The sequence below is a fragment of the Haliaeetus albicilla genome, chromosome 20, assembly GCF_947461875.1.
Source record: "Haliaeetus albicilla chromosome 20, bHalAlb1.1, whole genome shotgun sequence".
NCBI lineage: Eukaryota > Metazoa > Chordata > Aves > Accipitriformes > Accipitridae > Haliaeetus > Haliaeetus albicilla.
The window spans coordinates 16,916,107-16,930,311 of record NC_091502.1 but is presented as its reverse complement, the minus strand read 5'-3'; the positions used below and the strand labels follow the sequence as shown (position 1 = coordinate 16,930,311).

General features: G+C 42.2%; 1 protein-coding gene across 4 annotated transcripts; it reads left to right on the top strand.

Annotated features, from left to right (window-relative positions):
* The first annotated feature begins 42 nt into the window (after positions 1–42).
* C20H11orf54 (chromosome 20 C11orf54 homolog) lies at positions 43–12,858 on the top strand. Of its 4 annotated transcripts, none has more exons than XM_069808399.1 (11): positions 43–161; positions 1,139–1,226; positions 1,698–1,767; positions 2,895–3,018; positions 5,089–5,187; positions 6,136–6,209; positions 7,009–7,110; positions 8,110–8,286; positions 9,034–9,183; positions 9,774–9,890; positions 12,570–12,858. In XM_069808399.1, the coding sequence occupies exons 4-11, from the start codon at positions 2,961–2,963 to the stop codon at positions 12,741–12,743; spliced, it is 951 nt and encodes a 316-aa protein (XP_069664500.1). In that variant the 5' UTR covers positions 43–161; positions 1,139–1,226; positions 1,698–1,767; positions 2,895–2,960; the 3' UTR covers positions 12,744–12,858. The 4 variants fall into 4 exon arrangements, with proteins under 4 accessions (XP_069664500.1, XP_069664499.1, XP_069664498.1 ...); XM_069808398.1 differs by having other exon boundaries at positions 1,619–1,767; XM_069808397.1 differs by lacking the exon at positions 1,698–1,767.
* The last annotated feature ends 1,347 nt before the right edge of the window (positions 12,859–14,205 follow it).

Genomic DNA, 14,205 nt, shown 5'->3' with positions numbered 1-14,205 from the left:
GGGGGGAGGGCTCGCGAGAGGCGCGCGGGCTGAAGGGAGGGAGGGAAGGCAGGTCCGGCGGCGCCGCCATGTTGGGGGTGGCGGGCCCGGCCGGGCGGTCCCCGGGGCCGGCCCGCGGCGGGGGCGGGCAGTGCCGCCGCGCAGCCCGGACGGCGGGGCAGGTACGTGCGGTCAGGCGCTAGCGGCGGCCGGGGGTCCCCCGCCAGCGGTTTTGTCAGGCTCGGGCAGTGCGGGGCGGCTGCCGGCTGTCTTCCCCCTCCAACCGCTCCCCTTCAGGGCGCCGTTCCCGCGCTTCCCCGGGGGCTGTGAGACTCCGAGGAGCCGCTCGTTGCAGCGGTCGGCCTCTCGTTGTTGCTGTCCTGCCTCTGCTTCCCCCTGCCGCCCGGTCTCCCCTCAGCTGGCGGCTGCAGCCTGAATAATCCCTTCGTTCCTCTGGCAGCCGTGCCAAGCGCGGCGTCAGCTGCGGTGTTTCTTCCCGCCAGCGCTCCTCGCCGCCTTTGACCGCTCTCCCTCAGGAGCCCGGTCTCGCCTGTTCTTGCCCTGCCATGACCCGTCCCTTCCCCAAATCCCAGCCGCGCGAGCAGATGTCCCTGCTTTCCTGCAGCCTTCCTCTGCCACCGACGGGATCTCCTTACATCGCCCCATTTGAGGAATACAGCCTCTGCGGATGCATCTCTAGATGTTTTGCTCTTCTGGTGTCATTGCTAAATTTCTCTTCTCTCACCGACTGCCATCTTCAATTTTTCCCTCATATGTCTTTTTCCCCCCACACCTTGACTCATCTCTACCCTACCTATAATCCCTCCTTTCTGGCTTCTACCCTCTAAATTTAGTTTTAATTCAGATTTTGATACTAGGCACCACCCCCCACCCCCATTAATATAATGGTTCCCATTTCATCTGCATTCTCCTGGCCCTTGACTACTTTCTCTGATGTTTTCTTCCAGCTTCAAAAAGGTAGACCTTTACAATCTTTTTAGATGCTTGTTCTCTCCATTCTTGTTGCACCATCCCAGATCTAATAATCTTATCGTCCCTTTAGCATTTGTGGGTTTTCTTTGAAAGTCTTCTGTAATAATTCAATGTCACTCCACCCCTCCATGATGGATCTTAATTGTCTGTTGTTGTCTTCTTTCAGGTTCTCCCTTCTACACCACACAAACTTCCCCTTGAATTCTCCTTCTGGTGGTGACTCACGGACCTACTCCTCTTTTGTGTCCTTCCCGGTAAGGACTACTATCTAACAATTAGATCGGGTTTATTATGGTACATCGAGCTTTTCCCACAGTCTTTCCCTTCTTTCTTGATTGTGGGGAGCTGACTACTGTCCTTTAAACAGAAGGTGATGGTCTAGGTGTTACATCTGAGCCTACTTATTTGAACTGTGTCCAAGTCTTGCCTCTGCCTTTTGCACAACAGCAGTTGTAGCCTGCCTTCTCAGTCTGTTTCAGGACTTTTTCAGTGGGTGTCTTAGGTCCTGGCACAGCCCCCTCCTGGATCTGGCAAAAGGCTCTGGAGGGGATCAGGATCATCTAAAATGATACTGCGAAAGCCATCTTCTTACTTTCTTTCTCTGACTAATTACTCCCTTTCTTGTGTTCATGGTGCACACTTCAAGTCTTGGGGTATGAGTCACTCCATCTGACAGTAGGCTTCTACCGCAGGCACCAAATCCAGCCTTTTACTTTCTCCTCCAGAGACAGAGGAGGGAGGGAGTCACCTGTGGAGATGGATAAGACCAACTGAGATGAGAATTACTGTACACAGGTAGCTGCCTTTCTCCCTTTCTCTACTGCATGCTACAGCAGTAATTTGGGGTAGCTAAACTTTGAGCTCAAAGACTTCAGTTAAGTGACTGCTATGACCTCCCAACTCTTTTTATTTCTTTTTTCCGCTGGGTTTTTTTTCTTTACGCAGACTAAGAAGCTGATGGTATAAGGGCAGTTCGGACTTTTGACAATCATAAAAGCTAGGATTTCTTTTTAAAATAGAAGCTAGAAGTATATATAAACAGCTAGCTCACATCATAGTCATTCCTAACAAAAGTTCTGTCAGGTCTGGGACTGTATTAGGTTTTTGACTTTTTCCTCCAAGGCGTGAGATCTGGATAAGTGGGACCCATTTTCTTTTTCTGCTGTGTGCAGCAAGCATGTGCCTAAGGAGTTAATGATTGCTGTGTCTGATTTATAGGTAGTATATAATCAGCTGTTTCTGCCCTGAGCTAATTGTTTGCCCTAGTAGCTGACTTTGCTGTTGCAAGGGTGACTGAAATACAGTTCATTTGTAAAGGGGTTCTTAAACTTATGTTCAAACAAAACTTTTTGTTACAGGCTCTGTGTGGGTACAGAGCCTGATACTGCAGAACTTGCTGCTGTTGTTCTCTATTTTGCTGCTAGCCTGTTCCCCTCTGGAAGGGAAAAATATGCCCAGAATCAATTGGAGATCACGTCACAGCTGAGGTTGAAAGTCCACCATAGCCAATGCTGAAAAAGTAAACATTAAGGTAGGGAAGACCTGAGGAGGCAGCTAATGTGCTCAGAAAAGCCCAGTTTTCTTTCAAAAACAAATTATGACTCCAGGCTTACAAAGGACAGATAAACCTCCTGACATGTCCCTTGAACTGTATTCAGCGTAGGATATGTTTTGCCTACACCCAGTTGTAAGCTTGAGGAGTAGCATAGGTAATGTTTTCAGCCAGCTATAGAGTTGACAGACACGTCTTTTTCCAAAGCACGTAAGAAAATTAACATTACTATTGAAGCTGTTAGTCTTTCCTTTGATGGCAGAGCTACAATTCTACTATTTTTTTAATGTATTCTTCAGTGAAATTGAAAAATAAGTAACATATTGAAAACAGCCTGCTTTAATTGTTAAACTATTATCCTTGTTGACAGATCAGTCTCTCCTACAGTGTAGTAAATTGTAATTTCTTACCTGAAGAAATCAGCACCAATTAGGAAATGGCCAAAGTCGAAAGGTTTGCTTTTCACGTTCCAAGTCTGGAGGAGCTTGCTGGGGGTAAGTCATGCATTGTGTAACTTTTTACAAACTTATAATGTACTCTTCAAACTTATCTTAAAGCTCTTATCAAAACCTTTCTACAGCTAGTACATGCAGAATGTTCCTGCTCTTAGCACACTGAGATGTAAAGAAAAGTGCTATTTTTCTATATGCTATTATTTCCTTAAAGCAAACAATGACTCCTCCCCCAAATCCCAATGACACTTAAGCACACAAACACACTCTCAAACTCTTTAAAACTGTCTGCTGCATTTGCATATTTGTGCATGGGTTGTGAAAGTTTGACCATTACAGACCAAACTTACTTAAATATATGGGATCATCTGTCCTCCTCTACCCTCTGCTATTTCTTTCTTTTTCAGGACTACTTAAAACACAGCTGAAAAGATGCACATGCACCTGCATGGCAGGTCCTCTTGCTTGAACCTAGTTTGCTCTTCTTTGGTGATTGCCTTACAACCAGGCTGCAGGAAACATTGTATTTAGTTTGTTTCTTTCCAAAGCCTTCAGAAAATGTGCTCAGAATAACAGAATGGTTGAGGTTGGAAGGGACCTCTAGAGGTGATTTGGTCCAATCCATTTGTTCATGAGCTTCTTTCCTTGCCTCAGTAGAAAGGCATTATTCCTTCTGGTAGTCTGTCTCCTGCAGCAGATGAACTAAAGGGTTTTTTTCTTTCAGAGAGGTCTTCAAGTTCAGTCTGCCACTGTCCCAAATCTGTGTGAGTTTGATATTTCCATGCTTTCAGAAGTGTGGTCCCAGCAGTGGTTCTCAGTACTTTCCTCACCCTGTAGCTGTCAGGCTGGGGCAGTAGGTCAGGGCTGCTATAGACCTGTGGGATCTGCAGAGAACAGCATGTACTTGTAGTAGAACAGCTTAAAACAGTAGCAGAAAAGATGGGTCATGAAGCAGAATTTTCCTTTTTTTTTTTTGCCCTGTCTGTCCTGAGGACCTCCTGTCAGTTGTGAATTTTGTTGCTGTTCAGCTCTTGAGTATAATTTGAGGAGTGCCCTTTTCTTGTCTTTTTCCACTTATCAGAAGATGCTGAGATGTATTTAGAAACCTGTCAAGTACCTTCTACTGACCCTTGTGGTCAACAGCTTGGTAAATCTGCTCCCAAGAAGTAAGGTACAGCTGAAATCCTGATTGGAGGAAACAAAGGCACAGGAAAGCCTTCTGAGTAAATAAAGAAATGCCTGATTTGAGATCACAGACTAGATTTTCTGTTCCTTAGTTTGAGACACCTGCCAAAGCAGACCCTCAGGCATGAAAGAACTTGGACCTTTTAACACAGTATTTGAAGCAGTGTATGTGAAGGCAATCCCACACTTCAAGGTTTGGAAGTTGTTTCCAAACAGTGCACTTGTCTAAGTCAGAATCCTTCCTGTTGTTTCAGTGACTTTGCAGGTTCGGAGCCTAAAAACATCGATATGAAGCAAAACCAAAAGTTTAGATATCAGCACCATATCATTATCCAAGTGACAGTGGCACTTGCCAGAAAATCTCCACATGAACGTAAACATGACAGGCAATATCCTGTGACAGCAGAAGTTTCCAGACAGCAGAGACAGTTTGAGATTATGATCAAGCTATTGCAAACAGTCTAGTTAAAGAACTGATTGTCACTTCAGCTAAAACTTACTTCCTCCTTTGCTCTCACATGATATTTGACTGTGATCATAATTGTCTGCTCTTGTGAAGCGAAGCCACTGCTGAATGTGCTTTAAATTTACCCATGTTACTTTACACTGTGCTGCTGCTAGTGCTACTAGGAGCAGTCAGTTATTGTATTTCAATTAAAAGGTTTTTAAAATTCTTAAAATTAATTAAAGTGGTAGCTAACAATTATCTGAACAAGCTTTTGCTCTTCTCTGAAGCTCTGACTCAGGAAATAAGTGCCTACAGACAGTAACATTTAAATCAATGGAGTTACTTAGGGTAAGCATTAAGTTCTTTAATGCATCTTGCTGAAATAAAACCTAATCAGATATATTTATTGTTGTTAGTAACTTGTCAAACTCTTGGTAATTTTTCATTGTCAATAACTCTGCCATTATTCTTTATTATAGTTTTGCAGAAAGGGCTTAAAGAAAACTTTGCTGATGCTCAAGTCTCTGTTGTAGACTGTCCTGATCTGACTCAGGAACCCTTCAACTTCCCTGCTAAAGGTAACCTAGCATTCCTGTCTTCCACTAAGACTTCTCCAGTTCTTTCTACTTGATCCTACTTGGTTTTGATCTTCTAAAGATGTTGGGAGAGCTTAAATTGTTTTTCAGGTAAAGAACATGCATGATAGGAGAGCTACATTTTATTTCTGGATTTGCTTCCTAGTTGATGTATGAACAAGGACAAATCATTACCAAGTACTTGTCATAATTTGTTTTCTTAACCTATGATTGCAGTACTCACTTATTTCATAAGCTTGATTTAGTGTACTGAAAAGGTTTTGAAATTTAGTTGTTATCTTCCAGACGGAGAAATTTTTTTGATCCATGCCAATCACTCTCTGAACCTAAAGAGTTGTGCTTCTATTCATTTTTAAATTCCTGCCATTCATGTATGTCAGTGAAGTGAAACTGTCTTATTCCGAGTGGGATTCATCTTCTTTGACATTAGCTGTCTGGAACACAGACATGTCATCTGTGCTACTCCTCTGAGTTCCCGCTGTCATCAATGTAGAGAAAGAAACACCTCCAGAAGGTGATTCGTCCCTTCTTAAAATACATGTCCAAATAAGTGTCCTGAGACTCGGGCATCCGCTTTGCTGAAATTTTGCAAGCGGAGTCCCAATGGGGGTATCCACTCTCTGATGAGGGCATGTTGCTGGAGAACTAACAAATGGCAGTTGTTGCCCGCTGTAATATTTTTTTGTGCTTGGAGAATGTTAATTTTACAACAGGTTGCTTAGCATTAAATCCTACTGTGAATCATTTTAGGGCTTACTGTCCTCGGACTTTTTAATAGTGCAACACTTTTCTAAGCATGCTAGGGAAACAGTGTTCTCAAAGGGTTTTAGAAGTTCAAGGAACCAGTTCTTTGGTGGGTTTACACTGCGTGCTCATTTAAGATTATTAGGAAAAAATATTTTACCAAGCTAACTGGCTGTATTCTTCCAGGAATCTGCGGAAAGCCTAGAATAGCAGATGTGGGAGGTGTTCCTTATCTCATACCTGTTGTACAGAAAGAAAAAGTGAGTTTTTCCTGTAGCTGTGGGGTTTAACACATTTGTCAAAAGAAAAGCAGTATCTTGTTGAAATACAAACAAAACTAAGGACTAACAGATACTATAAGATTCCACTTGTGAAAGAGACTTACTTTTCAGCGTTTTATGAGATTGATTCTGATGTGTGTTAAACAGACTATGTCAGGAAATCTTACATATCATAGCAAAAATAGCATATTGTGGTTGATGGTTCATCTTCTCCTGCCCTCAAATACAAGATAGCTTTGGAAACATACCATCTGTGACAGGAGCCATGGAACGAACTACTAAACAAGGGGTTTGTCTGCATGTTTATATATGGCTTGCAGCATGCCTGGGATTTCAAGTCACAGCCACGCTTCTGTGGTAAAAAATCAGTAAAAACTGGTTGTATTTGCATTTTCAGGGCAGCACTGGATTCATGTTACTGTCTTTTCCAAGAATACCATGCCTCCTTTCTGACACTTCACTCCATCTGTCTCTATATGATATTCCCTTCCATTTTTTATTTTATACAAATATAAATTTCAATAAGAGCAATAATTCAGTTGTCGGGTAAAATGGCAGGGGAACATATAGGCAGACTCTATCTTTCAGAAAACAAATGGACATGTACTCAATTTGTTACTACCAAATGTTGTGTTGTTCAGAAACTGTGTTCAACCTAATTATCCAAAATACTAATGAGGGCATTGTGAATTAAATGCATCCAGAGGTTATAGTGAACAGAATGACAATTCAGAATCATAGCACCACACCAAAATCAAAGAATTCTTTTCTCTTGCAGGTTTACGATCTAAATGCAGTTGCAAAAGACATAGAGCTGCCTGGAGCTTTCATTCTTGGAGCTGGAGCTGCTTCATCTAAGATTCTTGGAGTAAATGCTGAGGTCAGTAAATAAGTGTTCTGGTTCTCAATGAATTCATGAAAGTATCATAATAGTAGAGCAGTATCATGCTGGGTATTTCCCATTTACAGCAAAACATTTTAATAAATGCCATTCGTGCCAAAAGCACATAAAACACATTAGAAGGAATTCAGATGAGGGCCATCCAATGAGTTGCATACTATTGAGATAATAAAGATTAATTTTTAACTTGTCATTCTCCAAGAAGCATGTGATTGCTTTGAAGCGTGCAAGAAACATGATTTTTTGAAACTGATTGACAAAGACCTAACCAGAGATTTTAATGACAAGATTTAGAAATGCTTGCCAAAGTTACTGGTAAATGCATTTGAAATACTCCCTGTCTTTTGCCCTCTTGGATGGCTTTGTTTTACCATTGTAAGTTTTAAAGATGCCACATACAAAATGATCACCTGCAGGTGAGGCGGGAGACAAAAACTACTGCCTGTGGAGGCTTTGGTTAGTCAGTCTTCTTGAGCATAAACCTCTGGTCTTGCCATCTCATTTTGATGCATTTATTGGCAGATTATATAGTCCCTATCTGCATTGAATTTGGGCCACTATAATAGTGGTTGTAACTGTACACTGAGAAAGTATTACATAGAATTTCAATACTTGCATGCAGGCCTCAGATCTCAATGGTTAGACTTTTCTTTTCTCTCTCTCTTTTTTTTTTTTTTTTTTTTTTTTTTTTTTTTTTTTTTTTTTAGCACTAGCATTCATCTTCACATAACATTAAATTTCACTGTCCAGAAAAAGTAAAACTGTTTTCTGGAGTTTTCAATTACGTTACAATATTAGTGCATTTCTCTTAACCAGTACAGACCTCATCCTGAGACACAGAGCTGTGTGATGAAGGGGATTATTTCTTGGGATCAAGGTCCAAAGCTTAAATTGCATTTATGAGTTCTGTTAATTTGACTGACTCTAACATGTTCTTATTGACTTACTTGACTTATTCTTACACGTTCTTTTTCTCAGCTTATCCCTATTGTTCAAACTAAGAGTGAAAAAAAGCCTGCTGTGAATGGGAGCTACATTGCTCAGATAAATCCTGCAGATAAAGGGTGCCTGCTTGAGAAGTATAGCAGCAAATACACTGACTGTGAGTTTGGGCTGTTGGCCAACCTTTATGCCAGTGAGGGCCAACCTGGTAAGGTATGTACTTGGATCAAAGGTGACTTTGCTTGTAGAGCTTTGTGGCGGAAGGGAAACTCATGTTTCAGTGTTCTCCTACCAGTTTTCTGTGATAATAGTAAAGTAGTAATTCCATGAAAGAAATATCAAAACGTAAGGAACTGATGCCGGTGAACGAGGGGAAGAATTGGTGGAGACAGAGAGGCATTTGGATTTTTGAGGGTTAAATACTAGTTTACTAAAATTTTTCCATCATAAATCATCCATTCAAATCCAGTCCAAACTAGCAGTGATTTAAGGTAATGGCTGTATAAAGTACTTGTGTAAATCAGTTCTGGGCACTTGTCTAGTTTTTTGTAGAAGTGCTTCCCCCGACACAGCTAGCACAAAGAGGTGTTGGCAGAGCAGTCAGAAACCTGATTACTGCATGGAAACTAGCAGACTTCTCTGTTTCCAAGAGTTTCCTTATACAGAGTGGAAGCCAGCTGGTAGACAGAAAGGGGTTGCTTATGTCATTGTCTTATGTATGAGTAAATGATGTGCTGCCCAGCACCCTTCACAGGCAAAGGTAGCCTTGAACAGATAGTCAGGAAAGAGAGTTGGTCAGGTACTTGAACGATGCAAGTGGAGCAGCACTTGCAGGGAAACTCACATTTAAAAAAAATAATCTTGGGTTATAGGCTTGGGAGAATTTCAGAGAAGCTTTCACAGACCTTTGCACGCTGTTGCAGCAGGAGACAGCAGTGACAAATTAACTTCATTCTTCAGGTCATTGAAGTGAAAGCCAATGGAAGAACTGGGGAACTTAACTTTGTGTCTTGTCTGAGACAAATTTTAGAGAAACACTATGGAGAAAAGCCTGTTGGGATGGGTGGTACATTTATCATTCAGAAGGGGAAAGCAAAGATTCACATTATGGTAAGTTGTTCTGAATTCATATAACTTTCTTCATCCTCCTGAAAACAAAAGTATAAATCAGGGTGTAACATCTTAGAGCCTTGACTTTGTTTTGTATTTTTAAATGTATGCATAAACTGTTAGGATAAGCAGTGCATTAAAGTAAGGAGCTGGTATTACAAAACTGATGTTACAGAACTAGTGATGCTGTATTACTTGGCCTTAGTACCGTCATCTTTTCTTTTGAAATCTGTGGGCAGCTAAAGAACTGTAGAACTATTATAAAATGAATTAAAATCAAATACATTAACTGAGATGATACTTATAAGAAGAAACAGATTTTTAAAAAATGCTTGAGCTTCTAAAATGTACCAGGAGGAGAATCCTTACTTCAGTAGTTCTCCCACTACCTGTGCAATGAAAGAAGCAATATTCTGGTCACTTCTGTTTCTGGCAGAAACACAGTAATGGGCACTGGTGAGCTTCTTTTAGGCAAGAAGGAATGTGAACAGAATAGTGGGGAGGGGAAAAGCCAAGGAAAGTTGCTAGAGAAAAAATATCTTCATACAAGTGTCTTCCTTTCACTTATAAAGCTTTTACTTTTGCTGTAGCCTCCAGAATTTTCTGCCTGTCCTCTGAATACTGATGAGGATGTGAATAACTGGCTCAAATTCTTTGAAATGAAGGCTCCCCTGATTTGTCAGCCGGTAATAGTTTCCAGAGATCCAGTGAGTCTCTTTCTCATTTCTAAGTATAAACTGAGACTTGTGATGAATTCTGTCTTGGATATGGTTTTCCTTTTCAGAACCAGAGTGCATATATATTGTGTTAAACTCTTCCAGAGATGATGTAATGAAATAGAAGCTTCTCATTTCTGTCACTGGTTTGAATTGAGGCTAGGTCATTCTGAAACCTAGTGGCTGTTCGTAGTGGATTGAACTTAATGGTTCGGTTCCAACTGCAAGTGTGCAAGTGTTTGTGTCCCAAACCCAACAGCATAGTTTGCATTCACTGCTGGCCACACAAGGAGAAATGTCAAGAGCATGGAAGCTTGTTCAACTGTGTGTTCATGTAGTTCACTTTCATAAGAACTGTCTCTGCTAATACTGTGTCAAAATATGTGAAGCATGTGTTTCATAATTGCTGATACAAATTAAAGTCTGCAAAGCCTCATGCTAGAAAGTTATCTAGCATCTTCCACAAGCACTAGATTCAACAGCAAACAATTCAGGATAAAAACCAATCTAGTTTCAAAAGCCATTAAGATGTTCACCATTAGGAAGTCTATTTATTTAAAAGTAACCAGGAAACCATTGATGAAAATGACTATTTTATAAATAACAGTCCAGTCATAAGTAATATAAAAACCATTTTTTCTAGAGTTAAATGAGACATGCTGTAGGCTTGGATACATTCAAGGGTATGACTTTATCATGTCATTATGTGGCAGCCTTTGGCATAAGGCTAAATTGTGTGCATCTTCCCAGAATCAACTGATGAGCACATTGAAAACAGCCATCAACAGCTGCTCCATTCAGAACCAATGCAACTTGTGCAGTCGATGCAGCTGGGTTACTCCCATCTCTATCCACTGCAAGCTCAACAGCACTCGGCTAAGCCTATGGTTTTGGAAATGTGAGTGTCACTATAGGGACAACAGCAGAAGGTGGCATTCAAACGCCATAGCATTGCTCATCAGTATCCTCTTGCAGCCCTGAAAACAAACCATATTCTGGGCTGTATCAGAAGAAGCGTGACCAACAGGTCAAGGGAGGTGATTCTCCCCCTGCTGAGACCCCACCTAGAGTGCTGCATGCAGCTCTGGGGCCCCAAGAAAGACATGGACCTGTTGGACAGGGTCCAGAGGAGGGCCATGAAAATGGTCCGAGGGCTGGAGAACCTCTCCTGTGAAGACAGGCTGAGATAGTTGGGGTTGTTCAGCGTGCATAGGAGAAGGCTCCGGGGAGACCTTATTGTGGCCTTTCAATACTTAAAGGGGGCTTATAAGAAAGATGGAGAGAGACTTTTTCCCAGGCCCGGTAGTGACAGGAGAAGGAGCAATGGTTTTAAACTGAAAGGGAGTAGATTTAGATTGGACATAAAGAAGAAATTTTTTACAATGAGGGTGATGAGACACTGGAACAGGTTGTCCAGAGAAACTGTGGATGCTCCATCCCTGGGAGTGTTCAAAGGCAGGTTGGATGGGGCTTTGAGCAACCTGGTCTAGTGGAAGGTGTCCCTGCCCATGGCAGTGGGGGTTGAACTAGGTGATCTTTAAAGGTCTCTTCCAATCCAAACCATTCCAGGATTCTATGATACATTGTTATGGTTTAGCCCCAGCCAGCAACTAAGCACCATGCAGCCGCTCACTCACTTCCCCCTCACCCAGTGGAATGGGGGAGGGAGTTGGGGAAAAAAAAAGGTAAAACTCAAGGGTTGAGATAAGAACAGTTTAATAGGACAGAAAGGAAGAAAATAATAATGATAACAGCAATAATAAAATGACAATAATAATAATAATAATAAAAGGATTGGAATATACAAAACAAGTGATGCATAATGCAATTGCTCACCACTTGCCAACCGATGCCCAGTCAGTTCCCGAGCAGCGATCCCCACCCTGGGCCAACTCCACTCAGTTTATATACTGGGCATGACGTCACACGGTATGGAATACCCCTTTGGCCAGTTTGGGTCAGCTGTCCTGGCTGTGTCCCCTCCCAACTTCTTGTGCCCCTCCAGCCTTCTTGCTGGCTGGGCATCAGAAGCTGAAAAATCCTTGACCTAGTCTAAACACAACTTAGCAACAACTGAAGACTTCAGTGTGTTATCACCATTCTCCTCATACTGAATCCAAAACATAGCACTATACCAGGTACCAGAAAGACAATTAACTCTATCCCAGCTGAAACCAGGACATATATAAAAGTGGTGGGGGTGATCCCATGGTTTACTATGCTAGTTGTTACTTTATTTGCTATTCTTCCCATTTTCATCTAAGCTGGCTCTTGGAATTGGAGTAGAGATTGTCCCTTTACCGCGTGGGCCTGTGGCATTCAGCGCAAAGGCGTTCTGATTTCCAGTAGTAGTTCCTTGGTGTGACTGCTTTATTTAATCCCAATGGAAAGAGAGAGAACAACAAAAAGAAAATCTCTGGGAGATTGACACCAAAAGTTGGGTGCTGTCAGGGTTTCTAAATTCTTTTCTCTTTGATGTCCTATGGTATAAAGCCTGGTACAGCGCCTCTTCTTTTGTCTTACCACAAGTGTCTCACAAGTTTTCACTGCTCACTGGTTGGAGCAGACTCTGAGATGCGTGGAAATATGTGGTATAAAGGAGAGGCTATCCCAGGACTTTTAACCACAGTTCACGTGAACGAGTGTTCACCGGCCTTTCTCTGGTGACAGGGCTTTGACCTGCGCCTGGAGCACACCCACTGTTTCAGCCACCACGGGGATGGAGGGCACTATCACCAGGACACCAGCCCCGACAGCGTGCACTACCTGGGGTACCTCCTGCCCGCCGAGCTGCTCTTCCGCATCGACAGGCCCCAGGAGACGCACCTTGTCGGGAGAGACTGAAGTGGGGAGGTGCTGGCGACGGTGTCACGATTTGACCTTTCTGAAATGCCGGTTTTTTTAACGCTTTTAATTATGCACATCTATCAGAGTCGAGAATAAATGTGAGAGCAGTAAACTACCGACTTCTTAGTTTTGTTAAGGGAGAAATTCAAAGTGTAATTGAAACTGCTATGACTGAATTCAAACAGCAGTTTCATTGCAGTATTATTAATCATGTGTTTGGGGTTTTTTTTGCTATTTGGTTGTGCTTCCTGCCACGACTGAATTAAGCGCTCAAGCTCTCCGTACAAGATTCCATTTATTTCACAAAAGAATCAAACTTATATATGTTTCAACAAAGATCTAGAAAGAACTAATGGCATACAGCCAATATTACTAACCCAGGAGCACATATCTGGCTCAGCTGGGATGTTTGCCAGTCCTCAGAACAGTTAAAGATAAAAACATTCCATACACATACTTGTGACTGTCTTCAGCCACATCTTCCCAGGCATACACCAGGCCATCCTCTGACCTGACCTTGTAAAACTAGTTCTTCAGAGGCTTGGCAAACATGCGATACCGAAAAGCCGGTCGAAGAAACTCTCTAAGACTCATTTTGGAGTTTTAGAAAGCAGGCATTCTTTCTTGCAGCGCTGGATGCACAGGGAATAGTTCCACCTAGTGTGCATGCCACAGCTTTAGCACTAACAGGTTATATAGAATAACTAATTGCATATTAATCAGATTAGTATACATACACATAAAAATGATTACAACTGATTATCATAGTACTGCCTACGTCCGATCATGCGCAATGAAGGATCCATTTGAGTCGAAGGGCTGCTTTTGCGACCACCGACCCATTTGATGAAGTTCTTGTTGGCTGTCCTTGAAAGTCTTTATTCTTGTCCTTGTTCTTTGATCTTGAAGCTTAACGCAGTTTCAAACACATGTGGTCAGTTTCAGCATTGTTCTCATCTAGCAGACAGGAACATCTAGTCATAAGAGCCAAGAACTGCAAAACTTATGAGTAACTACCTCTACTAGTTAATTGCTTGGCTATACTTTTGTCTATTGTTTCAATCATAGTGTTAGTATAAGATTTCTAATAATTATTTACCAAATCTCACTTTTACAGTCACCTAGCAGCAAACCAGTTTCCACGGCGGGTACAAAATATTAAAACCATCAAAATATTTAGACATGCCATACAGAATGTATGGAAATATGCTATCACATGCAGCACCACAAATTCTGACGTTCGCCCTTGAAAAACAAATGCCAGGTGTTCCGAGCTGCTCCCACACTTCTGCGCGGTCGTAGCTGATGATGGGGCACCAGGAGCGAAGTTACGCTTAGAACGGGGAATTAAACCAACTTCTGGACAGAAATAACGCCGTAAAAGAAAACCGCAGCAGCTCGGAGCTGCCCGGCCCCCTCTGAGGGGCGAACCCGGCCGGGGTTTGCCTGCGGCGTGAGG